This window comes from Macrotis lagotis, chromosome 4, assembly GCF_037893015.1.
Source record: "Macrotis lagotis isolate mMagLag1 chromosome 4, bilby.v1.9.chrom.fasta, whole genome shotgun sequence".
Classification (NCBI taxonomy): domain Eukaryota; kingdom Metazoa; phylum Chordata; class Mammalia; order Peramelemorphia; family Peramelidae; genus Macrotis; species Macrotis lagotis.
The window spans coordinates 171,812,337-171,830,043 of record NC_133661.1 but is presented as its reverse complement, the minus strand read 5'-3'; the positions used below and the strand labels follow the sequence as shown (position 1 = coordinate 171,830,043).

At 35.8% G+C, this 17,707-nt stretch overlaps 1 protein-coding gene across 1 annotated transcript in view; it reads right to left on the bottom strand.

Moving 5' to 3' along the window:
- MYO5C (myosin VC) overlaps window positions 1–17,707 on the bottom strand; it is a 137,464-nt gene that overhangs the window by 63,403 nt on the left and 56,354 nt on the right. Inside the window, exons 9-13 of the mRNA XM_074234664.1 lie at window positions 13,034–13,140; window positions 10,319–10,584; window positions 5,642–5,723; window positions 4,491–4,631; window positions 1,497–1,622 (exon numbers count right to left, since the gene is read on the bottom strand). Coding sequence (XP_074090765.1) covers window positions 1,497–1,622; window positions 4,491–4,631; window positions 5,642–5,723; window positions 10,319–10,584; window positions 13,034–13,140 — 722 coding nt within the window. The remainder of the gene's footprint in view (window positions 1–1,496; window positions 1,623–4,490; window positions 4,632–5,641; window positions 5,724–10,318; window positions 10,585–13,033; window positions 13,141–17,707) is intronic.

The following is a 17,707-nucleotide window of genomic DNA, read 5'->3' as shown; positions in this document are numbered from 1 at the left end:
CCTTTACTTAATTAGACACTAATGCAGTAGCAAGGAATGACCAAGATCCTTTAAAATAGGCAAATCAAAAAAGTGAACAACAACAAAAAGCCCTCAGCAAGGACTTTTAAAAAAGACAGAGTAAACTCTGTTAGAATATAAATCACTGTTTGCAATGACTGAACTCTGCCAAAGACTGAACACTCTCCAAGTGCCTTTTTCTAGATAATTACTTTTGTTTGATAACTCAAACAATGGCATTGTTAGATTGCTTAAACATCTTAGCTTCTCCAAAATCAATGGGAATTTCCAATAAATTTTAAAGTAGCTTATTATGTGGTATACAGTAATATGTACATGTTGTCATGAGAGCATAAAGATAATGTGAATAGACTTCATCTAAAAGTCATATGAAGGAGATGAATTTTCATAGACCATATGAATCAAAGACAGAATGCTTTTTTTTTTTAGGTTTTTGCAAGGCAAACAGGGTTAAGTGGCTTGCCCAAGGCCACACAGCTAGGTCATTATTAAGTGTCTGAGACCGGATTTGAACCCAGGTACTCCTGACTCCAGGGCTGGTGCTTTATCTACTGCGCCACCTAGCCACCCCTGACAGAATGCTTCTTGAAGTAAATGAGTTTTATATATGATTTTTATTGTCTTGTGCATTTAGATATTTTCTATAATTCATAGAAATTATGAAATTATGAATGAAGTTAATGAGAAATATAATTTAATAATATAAACTTTCATTTTCATATGCAACTTCACAGAAACCCCTCCAATACATTTACAGAATTCAGAAACACTACCTTACTGTGATATAAATAATGAAACTTCCAAAGGAATCTAATTTACAAAAAAGGAGTCATTTAGATATCATCAATACAATCTGGGATAATGGCACCTCCCAGAATACCTTGTTTATTTATATCATTGATCATTCACAGATTTTCCACAGGAAAAATCCAGAGGACTTGTACTCAGTAATAACTAACCAGAACCACTGCTTTAAAATGCATTTTATAAGAAAAACAAAATGAAATTAGGCTAAGTGAATCCCTTAGAAAGTCATAATCTGGGGCGGCTAGGTGGCGCAGTGGATAAAGCACCAGCCCTGGAGTCAGGAGTACCTGGGTTCAAATCCGGTCTCAGAATTTAATAATGACCTAGCTGTGTGGCCTTGGGCAAGCCACTTAACCCCGTTTGCCTTGCAAAAACAAAAAAATAACCTAAAAAAAAAAAAAGAAAGTCATAATCTATGGCAGAAGCAAAAGAAGAAATTCTGATTACTACCTACAAAACTTGTATACTGACCCATACACTTGAAGTCTACCTCTTTTGTCATTACATGAATTGTACATGACTCAAAAATTATTTCATCAATGCAACGTGGTAAGCATGAGTTTTAAATACAGCTGGAAGCTCAGACCCTCACTTTGCTGATGTTTCCCTTTCTGAAAGATGCTTATTCAGTATGGTATGTGAATAATTGTGCAAGATCCATATCATACCTTATCAGCAAAGTGCTGGATGATGAAGGATGTGTTTGACATTCTAGGCTTTTCAAATAAAGCATTCTTGTTGACAAAATTATTATAGAGTTTTTGGAGCCAATTTTCATCTGTACCATGTGGTAACTAAAAGTAGAAAAATAAACCAAGGGGCAAAATATTAATAAAGGCAAGAAAAAGTTGCTAAACAGAGTTGCTAAAATCTGACCCAGAAACATAGCCTCTGCTAAACTGATAAGTTGATGAAGCAGTGGATGGTAGGCTGATCCTGAAGTCAGGAAGATTCATCTTCCTAAGTTCAAATCCAGCAAGAAAGAAAGTAAAGAAAGAAATCCACATTTAAGAGGGTAAATCCAGGTGTGTGTGTGTGTGTGTGTGTGTGTGTGTGTGTGTGTGTGTGGTCTAATCAAATGGCCAAAGGTAGATATACTTAGAGGACAGTAAGAAAAACACAATTGAATAAAGGATGGAATGAATGTTTTTATTTTTTGTCAGAGACAGACCTTTGCATTTTCATTTTTTCTCACAAGGTCTAAAGATTCAGTAAAAATTGTGATTCTGCAAAGCAACTACATTATTTTTATTTTCAAGTCAAAGGAAAAAAATAGTCCTGGCTATGATTTCGATCTTGAAATACTTCATTGGAAAGAGTTCCCTTTTCATACTTATTCTTGTGGAAAGGGTGAGGATAACATCTTGTGGTCACTTTTGGCTTAGCCACCTACAAAACTGGTTCTTGACATCATTAATCTTGGAATATCAAAATGTATTTGCCATGATACTCCCTGAACACAATACTCCATTTTGTAATTGTAATCTTTTGGATTGCTTAGAGCAAGGATTCTTAACTTCTTAACCAGTACTTATCACAGTAGCTGGCATGTAGTACGCACCAGCTAAGTACATGTTGACTTGACTTTTGTTTCCTAGACTCCCATGATAGTCTGGTGAAACCCATAGATCTATTCTCAGAATATTTTAAGTGGAGGAAATGCTAAGTAGGGTGAAAATAAAAATGTAATTTTTTTCCTTTCCAGGTTTAAGAAATCTCTGAAATTTTCCCACAGACCTTTGGATCTCAGGTTAAGAAGATATCTTTCCTTCCTTTGCATCAACATCCCACATTTGGTCAAAAGGCATAAAAATCCTAGTCTGAGAGGAAAGAGGATGAGGTATGATGCAGTACAAAGAGTACAATGTACTCGATTTTGGAATACAATTGCTCACGACCCACTTTGCCTGTGAGGTTGGTCCTTTCCTTTGATGTCCTTCAATATAACTAGGTAGAACATCACAAAAATCAATGAATGATCTACCATTGTTCTAAGGAGATCAAAGACAAAAAACAAAGGTCTGATGCATATTTAAAATATAGCATGGGGGCAGCTAGGTGGCCTAGTGGATAAAGCACCAGCCCTGGAGTCAGGAGTACCTGGGTTCAAATCCAGTCTCAGACACTTAATAATTACCTAGCTGTGTGGCCTTGGGCAAGCCACTTAACCCCGTTTGCCTTGCAAAAAAAAAAAAACAAAAAACTAACCCCCCCCCTAAAATATAGCATGATTGTTTATGGTATATTTGTGTGTATACACACACACACACACACACACATATATACATATATATATATATATGTATATGGCAACAGAAAGTGGTTATAAATTAGAGAATAGCTAAAAATCCAATAATGAAATATAATGGAATATAATAGAATATTATTTTTAAAGTAAAAAAATAGAGACTACAAAGAACTCAGAGAAACATGAAAAAATTTTATGAAATGATGAGATAAGCAAAACTACAAGAATAATAAAATAATGTAAATGAAATGATTAAAAGAAAATCAGATTCTAAGTGAAAAACTAATTTGTAATATCAGAGAAGAAATAAGGAAAATACCTCTTTCTATATGGCAGAATGTTATATAAAATTGTCATGTAATGTCATTGACAGGGCCAATTTTTTAATCAACTGTTCTGCTCCCCCCAAAGGAGAGTTCATCTGGAGTATGTGTTGTAAGGAAAGAGCTATATTTCTTTAAATGTCTTACAATATAAAAATAGAAGGTATCAATATTTCTAAATTAAGTAAAAGGAATTCCAAGTTTCTTTCTTTTGAGAAATCAAAATAGAAGATACTCAGAATTACTTGACCTGAATAAATAAAATGGAATTTGAAAAGGTATATGAACTGAAATGCTTAGGAAGACCTCTTTCCTTCCCTCCTCATCTCTGCATTACTGCCTTCTTCCTTCTTCCCTTCCATCAAAATCTTAATCTGAGAGGAAAGAAGAGAAGGCATGATATAGCATAAAGAACATTGGGCTTGTGATCAGATGACCTGAATTCAATTATTGTTCAGCTACTTACTTCTTGTGTAATAAGCCATAGCAGGCTCTTCTTTTTCAGTCTCTGTTCTCTCATTTCTAAAATGACTCCGTATGAATTTTTTGCTAACAGTTACTTCTTTATGATTTTTCTTACTATTGCTTTACATTGTTTTCTATTCTGATTTTTTCGTATAAAATACATTATCAATTTTGAAAGAAAATTAAAATGAGTGAATGATCTTTATGGTCCCTTTCAGCTCTAAATTTCATGACTATTCTCTCTCTCTCTCTCTCTCTCCTCTTTCTCCTCCTCCCTCTCTCCCTCCCTCTCCTTATTCTCTCTCCTCATCTACCTCCTTCCCTCTCCCTCTCCTTGACTCTCTGTCTTTCTGTCTCCCTGTCTCCTCATCTCTTCCTGTCTTTATCTCTCTACCTTCCTCCCCCATCTCTGTCTCTCTCTCTCCTCCTTTCCTCCTCCCTCCCTCTCCCCTTTAGTTTCCTTCCCCATCTCTGCTTCTCTGCCTCCTTCCCTCTCCTTGACTCTGTCTCTCCTCCTTTTCTCTCTCTCTCCATCTCTCTGCCTCCTCCTATCTCTCTGTTCCCCTCTCTCTCTCAGATATAGGTTTCAAATTTCTATTTCAAAAGTCCACCTTAAAAAACATTACCAAGCACTCTTCATCTAGAAGCTCCAAAATACCCATTTTGGTTTCAATCAAATCAATAACTGGTTGATTGTCATAAAAGTCAATCAAAGTCCAAGGAATTCCTTCTTTCATATATTCTTCTTGCTCAAGTTTGAACACATGCTGACAAAGAAAACACATAACAGAGGTTAAACATTTTCAGAGAGAAAAGTATAAACATGGGAGAAAAGAAAAAATCAGTTATTTGTATTGAAAAAGAAGAGTTTTTAAATATAAATGGATTTCTCTACACAATTAACCATTTTACAGAGGACTCAATACATGGTCATTCTTCCTCATACTCTGAGGGGTTCCCTTCTCTTGCCTAGGTAAGAGGTGCTGACCTCATTCATTCTGCAGTGCCTCCTGTCACTCAGTTTGAACCCAGGATCACTGTACCTCCTGATTGACATCAAAGAACAAAAAAGACTCTGATTTTTACTATCCATGGTCATGCCCCTTCTTCCTCTGTCTTCTTCAATCAGTTTACATAATAGAGAATTTAAAAATAAAGGAGAAATTACTTTGGCAACCATAGTAACAGAGGCATTAAAGGTCAACTTTGTGAGCCAGACTTTTCCTTTTTGGCTTAGGATAGATAAAACAAAGGGCATCTCTCATACTTGAACCTAGTTAGTTCTTTTTCTTCTCTCCAACTTTTCACAGAGTTCAATCCCCTTTCCAAGAGACGTGTGTGTGTGTGTGTGTGTGTGTGTGTGTGTGTGTGTATGTGTGTGTAGTGGGGGAGGGGCATGGGGAGAGGGGGATGTTGGTGGCAAATACTAGTGCACCCCCTTCACTCCAGATTGGTGACAATGGGCAGGATCAGGACTGACAACATTGTCCAAATTCTCCTTTTTTAAACAAACTTTCTTTCAAGACAATGGAATTCTGGAAAGGCTCAGTTCCCAGACATGACCATAAGGTGGCACAGTATCTCAGCACATGGTCATTCAATAGGAGAAAAATAAAAGCATAAAAGGGGAATTTTGTTGCAAAGTTCAGAAGACTCCTGGGAAATCTTGGGGGAATTTGTTAGCTTTACCTCTTTATTGTATATACTATTCCCTTTCCATAAACAGGCTCTAGGCTGAAACTCAGGTTTAGGAAGATTTTTAAAAAAAGTTACATACCAAGTTAAACTGTTGCTGCAGTTTTTCATTAGCATAATTGATGCAAAATTGTTCAAAGCTGTTCACATCAAAGGTTTCAAAGCTGAAACAGATTTTAAATAATAGGATATGTAATGTGCAATTATATATAACTTTATATAAATAAATAGAAATTATTCATAACTTTTCCCCCCATTTAAGATTTCAAGGAGGAAGATTGATTCTTCAACCATATGCTCTCAACTTAAGCATTTAAAACTCTTGTTATTCACCATGGATTGCCATACATAATAACTTCATCATCTGGTTAATGGTCACTCGATTAGTTTTTTTTTTTTTTCTTTCTGTACTTAGCTGGGTTGGTTCTCAGAGAGCAGCCACAGTCTATCACTGGAACTGAACATAAAGATTTTTCAACATAGTAGATAGAACATGCTGGAGACTATGCTCTATTATAGACATTAAGAACCCATAATCATCTTCAATCTATGCTGCTACTACTGCTGATAATCATAACTAGCATTTACAACTCAAAGTCCTTTATATAAGTTACCTTATTTGGTCCTCACATCAACCCAGTGCACTGTGTGTTATTATTGTTCCCATTTATTGATGAAGACACTGAGGATATTAAACTAAAATGACTTGCCTAGAGTCACACAGTAATATGCTTGAGGCTAGGTGTTCTTCAGTTTCAGAACTCTATTCACTGCACCCCCATCTCCCTATTGTGCCATCTAACTTCATGTTGTTGAGGAATGAGTAAGACCCAGAGGATTAAAATATGGCTCAATGTTTCTATTTTTTTTTTGCAAGGCAAATGGGATTAAGTGGCTTGCCCAAGGCTACACAGCTAGGTAATTATTAAGTGTCTGAGGTGGTATTTGAACTTAGTTAGGTACCCCTGACTCCAGGGCCAGTTCTTTATCTACTGCGCCACCTAGCCAGCCCCCCAATGTTTCTATTTTAAAATCTATTTCCCCCAGCAATTATGGCAAGTGGAATTTTAAATAACTCAAAGACAGATTTAAATGATATTACTGGAAAGATAGCTCCCTATCTGTTCAAATTTATTTAGAAACCAAATCAGACAAATTCTTTAAGTTTGACAAGTGTCGATTGGAAGGAACTTGAAGTTGCCCTGGGGGATATATATCTAGATGATTCAATTGGTTCTGGAACTAGATCAGATACAATTCTAAAATGGATGAATTCATTTCATGGTTCTGGTCCACTTTATGAAGGAGAATGGGGTATGGTAGTTTGGCCTGGATTTGTCGCTAGCATATAGTAGAATTTCTTGGGTGAGAGGTAAGGGTACTGATTTCAATTCCAGAGCCTGTCAAGAATCATCCAGATTTTGGACTAAGAAAAAAAGAAGAATTTAGAGCTTATATGGTTCACATTCACACTCATATTCAGATATACTTCGGAGACTAGAGGTTCTAGAACAGGTTGAGAAGCCAAGGCATATCCAATGTTTTAAGTATTTATTAAATTTCTATTTTGTGATAAGTACTAGGACCCAGAATAACATCTTATGGCAAGAATCTAGAAGAATATCCATCAAGAACTATTCAGGTTCATCAAACCCACTGGTACCCAGTGAACACCAGTGAACCATTTGACAGGACTATGCAGAGTGCTCTGGGTGGGTAGGGGACTCAATATCAGGAAGCATTTCTCAATCCCTTTGCCTCTTCATAGGGGCCTCAGTGTGAGATCATAGCGAACTCTAACTATATAGGGTTGTTGTTGAGTCATTTCAGTTGTATCTAATTCTTCATGACACCATTTAGGGTTTTCTTGGCAAAGATATTGGAGTGATTTGCCATTTCTTTATCTAGTTCACTTTACAGAGGAGGAAACTGAGACAAACAGGACTTGTCCAGGGACATGCAGCTAGCATAAGTCTGAAGCCTGACCTGACTCCAGACCTGGTGCACTAGCCATTACACCACAAAACAACAATAGGACCCAGTACACTGTCATATGGCTAGAATCTAAAAGAATATTCATCAAGATCTATTTATCCTTCTCAAACCCTCTGACACTCAGAGTATACAATGAGTCATTTGAAAATACTTTTCAGTTTCTTAGGTGGGCAGAGGGCTTGATATCAGAAAGCATTTCTCAACTCCTCCCCCCCCCCCATATATAAAGGACCTCAGGGTGAGATCATAGTTGGCTTAAACCCTAACTATACAGGGTATCCCAAAAGTCTTAAGGCAGTTTCAAGCCTTAATAGTCTAAAATTGCCCTATGACTTTTGGAATATTGAATATAATTTGTAAAACATTACTACATACATATTACACATTTATATTTTAAACACACAAATAAATATTATGTGATATAATTTATATAGTACTTTATGATATTCAAGAAATTTCCACATCCATTATTCCTCATTCAGAGGCCTTACAAGTGATGGTTTTCAGTCTCTACCTCAACTGATGCTAATTTTTCTTCTTAGAACTTCATGACTAGAAAAGACCATAGTGGTCAGGTAGTCTAACCTTTCTATTTTCAGATGAAAATACTGAAACCCAGAGAGCAAGATAACTTCCCCAGTCACACAGTTAGTGTGGGTTGTATCCTTTGATGGCTTTTTTTTGAGACTCCTTTGTCTTAAAGGCTAAATTTATTTGTCCCATATTTTGAAGAGCATGTATAGTCAAGTACATAACAGTATTACATGAGGTCAAGAATAAAACTAAAATATAAGGATAATTTGTATAATCTTAACATCATAGAAATTTGTTCTCAATAATCAAAATTTGTATATTAAAATGCATAATACATAAAATATAAATTAATAAAATAGGTTATTTTGCTCTCATTTTTTAAAAAAATTACTCTTAGATACATTTCTATGGCTTTTGAAGACATTCTTTCAGTCACCAAGAGTCTTAATAGATTTTCTTTACTGAGGAGTTCATCAGTTCTGTGTTTGTTTCTATAAAAACTCAGCACCAAGTGCAGTGTCTAGCATAGTAGACACTTAATAAATGTATGTTATAAATAATTTAAGTTGTTAGGTTGAACTAACAGCTTGAGTTCTTTATTTTAAATATGAATCAACATTTATCCAAAACTTCAAAATCTGCCTTAAAGTATGATCTTGAATGAATTAGTATCCACACAAGTATATGGGAAAAGCTAGGTGGGAGAAGGGATACAAGAATTAATGTATGATCAACAGAATCTCCACAACAAATACTACCTGTGGCTGGCTCCTTTCTTATTCTTTCTGCTTTGAGGAAAACACATATCTGGTTGAGAGCTAACTCAATCTTTTTAACATGTAAGTGAAAAATAGATGGGGAACATCTTTTTTGTGGGTTTCTGACAGTTTATTTTTTGTACATAAGGCAGAGATTCATGTGTACTAAACTTCAAAAAGCTTATTGGAATACAGTCACTAGCCTTATCCATTTAAAAAAATCAGAATTTATTTTGAGAAGGGGATGTTCAGATATGGCTAGATTTTTAATAAATTTACTTTTATTCTCACTTTAAACACCAACTAGAATATAATTCTTAAAATATGGTTAAGAACAGAGAAAGAAGCTTGTACCTGAATCTGTGGGTATCTAATATGTATAGCTTGCTTTCTTTTTAAGTATATAATAAGATCAATGTGTAGCTTTCAAAGCTATCCTCCTTTTGCAGCCTTCTTTTTGATTTTCCTTCTTTTCTCTCCATTAGGGAAAAAAAGTTCCCTCAGTGATGCTCCCTCCTTTACTTTCTTTCTTTCTTTCTTTTTTTTCTTTATGTTATATTGCCTCTAACTTTCCTCTCTAACTTTTCTCCATTGGAGAAAAAAGAAAAAGAAAAAGAAAGTTAATAGGATTAGATTTTCAAAAGTTCTAGTCTAACTAGAACTAGAAGAAACAGGTTCCTTCACCCTCTGCCTTGTTTTTTGTTCTTGTCCACAATTAAGCTAACATACTCTGGCCAAAAATCATACATGTGATCTGCAAAGCTGGGCGGGGGGGGGGGTGGAATCACAAGTCAAACACATGATCTCCAGTATCTGGAAGATTTAATTGTCTGCCTTGGCAACAGCCCAACTATCTGTTCTAGGGAAAGCCAACAATGAAGAATACTTTTCATTAAACAACTGAACAGGGAACCAGGCATGAGAAAGTTTCCTGTTACATAGCAAACAACATTGTATAAACATACATGTATAAACAAGCAGCATGATAGGGGAAAGAACACTGTATTTGGAGTCAGAGGATCTGGGCTAGCAACTGACTCGGCCTCTTATCATGCAATCATGGGCAAATAAACCATGTAACTCAGTTACCTCATCCATAAAACACATTTGGACTAGATCAGAGGTTCCCAAAATATGGTCCAGGAATTCCTGGTGGTCCCTGATTCCTTGTGATGGGGTCTACAAGGTCAAAACTCCTTGTACAATAATATTGAGATTTCTAATTTCTAATATGTTACATATCAAAGGATACAACCCACAAAACAAAAGTTTTTTTGAGAATCTTCAATCCTTTTTTAGAGAAAAAAAAGAGTCCTGAGTTCAAATAGTTTGAGAATTTTTAGACTAGATAAACTTCTGATACTAATTCCATGATCCTATAATCTTTATATTAATAAGGAGAAGTTCTCTAAAATAAATAGGAATTCAGAAACTTAAGGCAGGAAGATTTGGATGACTGGGAATTATCTTACCCATAAATATCCAAAACCCCAATGAAAGAATGTTTCTTGCCCGAAAACTGCAATGCTCTGTTAATCCTTTCCACGATGAAGTCAAACAAGTGAGAATAGATCTTTTTGGCCAGGGCATCTCTGGCATTTAAAGATTGAAGTCTGGTCATGGGTTTTATCACAGTCTCTGAGGTAGTGATGATTTTGCGGTTACAAAGCCACTGAGCAACACTGCCACTATCCACATCTAGGAGTTCACAAAATATATTTAGATGTCTGTCATCTTCCTATAAAAGGAAAAAATAGAATCATATGAGCCAGCTTGAAAATAAAAAGAAAATGAAAATATTCCCTTGACATGGTCACCTGTCTCACTGCTCTCCCACCACACAGTGAAATGCAGTAACAAGAGCCCCCAGAAGTGAACTGATCCAATCCATAGCTGAGTTCATTCTCCAACCTTTTTTCTTTCCCCATCATGGTTTTTCTCTGATTTCCTTCTTCCCTTAATTATTTTTCTACTAATTAGTCAAGGAAAGAAAGGGTAGGACTGGCAACAAAATAAAAGGTATAAGGAGGGAAAAAGGACTTGAAGATGACATGATGTTGGGGAGGTTCTGGCAGGAAAGGGAAGAAATCTTGCTCTCAGAACACTCCAAGTACTACTGCAGTGATCAAAAAGATAAGGCTACATGGAAATAATTAAGCAATCTTATAGAATGGTATTTTGGGCCTTAGCATCTCTATCAAATGAACTGTTGTCTAGAGCCAAGTGATTTAATTGGTGGTTATAGACAGAGAAATATTTTTAGCATATATAATTTCCCCTAAAGCTGTTGAGAATTTGGTCACCCTGGTCCACACTAGTTAATAGCAATTCCTAACTGTAGAGTCAGTCTATTTCTGTGTAGTGTCCCCTTTCACCAGACCCTTCATCTAATGTCTTCCTAGACTGCCAGTGTGAGCTATTTGCTGACTCCTAGTTAGTTGGAGACTCACCATTCTCACCCTGGGGTGGTCATTCTTGAGTCAACAAATATTACTGTGTGCAATTGTATGCAAAGCACTGAGTATACATACAGACTACAAAATCATAGAATCTTTTTACCTGAAATAGACCTCTAAGGTTATTATTTAATAATGGGACCTCAGAGGCCATTTAGTCCCAATTCATAGTGAATCAAGAAATTTCTACATCACAATTCCAACTGTTATTCATTCAATCATAACTTGAAGACCTCTAAAGGTGATCTTCAAAGGATGGAGCACTGGACTTTGAATCAGGAAGAACTGAGTCCAAAATCAACCTCATACATTTATTAACTATGTGACTGATCAAAAGAAAAATGCTTTCTCAACCAGAATAGTGGCTAGTCTGGAGAACTGAAGGAACATTGTATGAAGAAAGAAAAGACTTAAGTAAGGTCACATTAGGCTTCTCTATCTGAAAGGCTATTGGGTAGATGAGGAATTAGACTTTCTTTATTTGATCCCAAAAGAGAGAACTAGAAGTAGTGGAAAGAAATTGCAAAGAGTCGAATATAGGTGTACTGAAAGGAAAAACTCAACATATCATGCTAACCTCTCGCCTCAGGATAGTAAATTTATCTTTCTCATCAACATCTGGCATTTATATCATGCCTTAAGATTTGTAAAATATTTCAAAACTATCTTACTTTATCTTCAGAACAGCCCTGAGGAGGAGGTATAAATTGCTATTTTAATCCCTGTCTTACAAAGGAATAAATTGAGGCAGAGTTTAAGTGACTTGCCCAGTGTCACACAACTAGTATCTAAGGCTGGATTTGAACTTGTCTTCCTGAGTTCAGGTTCAGTACCTCACCCAATACAGCACCAAACTAGTCTGCGCTTTGGACTGAAAGAGGTACAAAGATAAATAGACTCACCTTCAGTTCAACAAACATATAAACAATTACTAAGAGCAAAGTACCGTGCCAGGGGTACAAAGACAAAAAGAAAATAGTTCCTGGCTTCGATAGACTTACCAGGCATTATATTTGCACAGACCATTATTATATCTATTTGAGAGATTTATGCATTCATTTATTTGGGTAAAGAAAAAAGTCTCTGATTCTACCTAAATGCAAACAGTTGATAAGTATTTATTGTCCAAGTAATTGATTCCTGTTGATGTTTGCTGGGGTAGAGGGCAAGGTGGCATTGGGTTTTTTTAGCTCAGAAAAAACTTTTCTTTTTACCAATACTGCCACCAATTCAACTAAGTAATATATTAAGAATATTAGCAAATTTTGTTCTTGAGTCATTTCAGTTGAATCAGACTCTTCATGACCCCATTTAGGATTTTCTTGACAAAGATACTGGAGCAGTTTGCCATTTCCTTCTTCAACTCATTTTACAGATGAGAAAACTGAGGTAAACAGGGTAAAGTGATTTGCCTGAAGTCATACAACTAATAAGTATCTGAGAGCAGACTTGAATTCAAGGAGATGAGCCTTCCTGATTCTAAGCCCAGTGCTCTATCCACTACACCACTTAGCTGCCCATTTTAGTAAATAGTATTCTCTATCTTTTCCACCACCTAATTCCTGTTAAACCACTCACTCTTTTCAGCAGGTTCAACTTCTGATTTCTCCAAAGGAACACTGAAAAATCTGCATGGAGCCAACATAAAAGCTATTTACTCATGGGGCTTCACATATACACAGTAGCAGAAGAAAGACTAATCTGCAACTCCTTAATAAATACATTTCTTACCATGACTGAGGATCTCTCATTGCTCACGGCTGTGACCTGCACATTGCCAAGATGGAGGATGGCAGCCAGTATCCTAAACACATCCATTTGAAAATCCTCCTTCAGACCTGATAAAAAAAATGAATCAAAAATATTGGGTACTCTTCTCTTCAGTCCTGAAGTCATTGCCTAGGAGTAAAGAGGTTAGAAATGGAGGGAAGAAGAGGAAGGAAGGACATTTTGGGACACTCCAACAATATTATGAGTGATAGAGTATTATTGATCCAAATGGAACAAATCTAGTTCACTGTTTTCTCTAGTTAAGATTCCATAAGCCAAATCAATTGTAGAGAAATGTGGCACATGACAAAATTGAAAAAGAATGAAAATGGACCCATTTTTCTGTGCCAGATAACATGTGACAATGAAGTGAAGCTGGAACAGTTGGAAATAAGTTACCATGTCAAGATCTTATTCTTAGCCCACTGGATAATCATCAGTGCAGGATTACTGGCTTTGGAGAGAGGCCAGACATTCCCATGAGCAAAAGAGTCAGTCTTTGCCTAAGCAAGTACAGATTACAATAGCACAGAAATAGCTCATCCAGATTATTATCTGTATTTTCCAGGGGCATCCACAGAAATGAACTCCAACAAAGAGCATGTATCACATAGCACATGAAGAAAAATTATATTTTAATTCTTTCTTAATTACATATAAAAACAATTTTAATATATTTATTTGTTAAAATCTTTCCCTCACCCCTCCCTGAGATAGCAAGCAACTTAATATAAATTATATATGAACATCTTTGGAAATTATATTTTATTTTCTTAAAATCAGCAAAATCTACCTTTTTTTCCCTCTCCCAAATGAAAATGAAAGAAAAAGAAAACTGCTAACAAACAGTTAAGACTACTGAACCTTACTGAAATGGACAATGATTTCCCCCCCAAAGCAGAACCTAGAGATAGGGAGAGAGAATCCTGAAGAGCCAGCTGAAAGCTCCCATGCCACAGTAAAACAAATGGATGCTGATGGCTTAGTATTCTTCCTATTCAATTTAAATACCTCAAGGATCCAGGATTTCTCAGGTGTCCTTGCTCTAATGACATATCATAATACCTCCAGGCTCTAGGAGATGGCTTCATGAATTACTGTGACCATTATTTGTGTGAACACACACACACACACACACACACACACACACACACACACACAAACACGCCTACCTTATCCTACAACTAACCTTCTAGTGATGAGTTTTTCCAAACTGAGCTAGGCTGGTTTTCTGATGATGAGCATTCAGATGGCTAGGTCCCTAGTTCAGCCATTTCCATCATGTCCAACTCTTTGGGACCCCATTTTTGGTTTTCTGGATAGAGACACTGGACTGGTTTGCCATTTCCTTCTCCGGTTCATTTTACAGATGAGGAAACTGAGGCAAACAGTGTGAAATTACTTACTCAAGGTCACTTAGCTAGTAAGAATTTGAGGCTGGACTTGAACTTGTGTCTTCCCAACTCTCGGCCTGGGCTCTATCTACTGATTTACCTAGTTTTCCTTAGTTTGCATTCCAGGAACTTATGTTTTTTAATTTGGTCTGGACCTGATGTGGTGATTTCCCAATATAGAACCTTCCTCCATCGATGAAGATCACTCTCCAATATGCAGCTTCCAGTCTCAGAGAACTACTTAAAGGAATTAATGGGTTAAATGACTTGTCCATGGTCACTGAGCCAGTATATGTTAGTACAAGATTTATTAAGATCTTTCAGAGCTCACACACCAATCATTCGAGAGGTTAGGATCAGCCCGACACACCATGAGCAGGCATTAGAGTAGAACTTTAAGAGAAGGTTCCTTGACCTAATGACCTTGGCGATTTCAAAGCATTAAAAAAGGTTTTTCTACATCAAAGAATACTATTTCCCCTGAATTTAACATCATTTATTTAAGAAAAACTATGAACATACACATTATGTATGTACCCATATATACAATAAGTGACATGTTATAATATAAACTAGCACAATATATTTCAAGAAATATATTACTAAAATTAAACTATCAAGCTTAAAATTGCATTAAGACTTTAAAAGTATACACATATTAATATATTCATATATTTTTGAAAAGCATGGCATTCTATACTTTACAATAACATAGAATGACCAAGTGAATATTAATGTTAAAAAGAGATTTTTATATCTGTGTGAGGAGGCAATATAGGATTACTGAAAGTATTGTAGTTTATCAAATGTTTTCTCTTCCCCTATTGAAACCTAAGCCCATCTCACTATCTGTCTTCAGAGACACTCAAGGAAATGGCAACATGAAGAATGGGTCTAAGTGGGCAGCAACATATTGCCAATGCCTCAGACCCAAGAAGTGGTAAAAGGGATGTCATACAAGATATATATATGATTAGCAACAGCAATGAGTCAATTTTCTCTGCAGAAGATATTCATGAAATGACAGATCTTCCAAAGCCTGGATAGGGATTTATGAGAAGACATAGGCAACACTCACATAGGAGTGTCACAAGACATGTATTGGTTATGATTTATAACACTGAAAAGAATACTTCTACTAATGAGATAGTATTTCTGTTGAAAGTATGAGGTTTATTTATTTTTTCCTAATTAAGTTCTAAAAGCTAAGTAATAGTGTGAGACTGGAATTGGAAGAACTAAGTTCAAATCTTGTCTTAGATACCTACTAGCTTGTGATCCTGGGCAAATTATTTCATCTCTGTCTGCCTTGGTTTCCTCAGCTGGAAAATGAGGATAATTTTATACATCTACCTCCCAGAATTGTTGAGGACAAAATGAGATAATATTTGTAAACCATTTAGCACAATCCCTGCTTAATAAGTGCTTATTCTCTTCCATTGTCCCCTTTTAGTTGAGTACAAATTCTTCATGAGAACAATTGACACTGGCAACCAAAATAAACCCCAAATTTGTTAACATAATGAATAGCATTCAGTGTGACTCAAGAGATGGACAATAAGCTGGAAATTCAAAGCTGGGAACCCTCCTTCTTCCTGCTCTGCCATTAACATGTAGTCTGACTCATGGCCAAATAAATCTTTTGTGCTTCTCAGTTTCCTCAGCTACACAATTCCAACCCACCTCCCAGGATTGTTACAAATAAGCCCAGATAAAATAGAACATAGACAGAATGCCTATTTATGATATGCAATTAGATGGGCAGTTTTGTTTGCAAAAACAAGGCAAAACAAAACCAAAAAAAAACCCAACAAAACCCTAAACCCAGCAAATTCAAAATAATACTTCTGTAGTATGAAAGAAAGATCTCAAATCCTCAGTTAGTTGTTTGTCATTGCTTTGAAAAAAGAGTTGGTGAAAAGCAGTGTTGACTTGACCTGAATCCAAGCCACCCTGAGAACCAAGGAATCACATTATAATAGAGTAACTTAAACCCTAAATTCCAGGGTCTTCTTCCAGTAGAGTAAAGGGTTTTATCAGTGACAATTATCAATGAAGAGATAAAAAGAAATGTGAAGCCAACTGGACCAGAAGCCTAGAAAGAGCAATAGATTTTTATCAGTCCTGCTCATTCTGCCTTCTCCAGGTTGATTACAATGTGAATGAAAGGAAGCATCCCTGGAGTAGAGATAGAAAGCCGAAGAAAAAGAAGATTTTAACCAGTATGTGGAAATAAGCCTGGAGACAGATAACACCAATCACATCAAGGGGCAAACCATTTACTTTCAAGTTGCAGTAATCAGTGAATGAATAAAGCAATCATCATGAAATAGTACATTTTTTTAAAAATCTGCTCTTGTAATTAAATTGGTATACACCAACAGTTCTCAACATATGGTTCACAGCCCTGGCAGTTTCTAAGACCGTTCACGTGGTCCATGAGGTCAAACTATATTAAGACATTTATCTTATTAATACACTCCTTTTCTCAATTAGCAAACGGTTTGAGACCAGGTTTTCTTCATGTACTTCAACCCAAATAACATATCTTAACAGACTGAATACAGAGACAATTGTAAAAGTCCAATTATCTTCTGTTAAGCAAAACAGATATTAAAGAAATTTGCAAAAATATGTAAAAGAAGACCACTCTTCTCACTAATTATTTTTGTTTTTGAAAAGTTATTTTTTCCATTTAACATGCAATTCATGATGATACGAAATTAGTTTATTGTTAACATTAATGAATTAATATTTTTAAAATGTATCATTTTTAATTTCTAATATACCAAATATGGTTAGATATAACACATAAACAGAAGCTCTTGGGAGTGAGTCCATAATAATTTTTTAAGAATGAAAAGGGGTCCTGAGATCTAGAAAGTCTAGTATAGATTAAAAACTCTGCCAGTGTAGTTCAGGAATGGTTCTGCACTATATAGGCTTCAAAGATTGCCAAGGAAACTAAGAAATAAATTATTTGTCCAGGGTCATACCAAAAAGTACTTTTGGTTTTATAGATGTCTTGTATACATTTCTCTGTACATGTTATGTGTTGTCTCTTCTACCCCTATTAGAACATAAATTCCTTGAAGGCAGGAACTATTTCACTTTTTTTTGGTATCACTTTGAATCTCTCAACAGTACATTTTTGGGAGCAGAGTAGATACTTAAAATACTTTATTGGTTGACTTATTAAGTGAAATGATGATCAAATATGATTTGATTTTTGTTAGTCTCT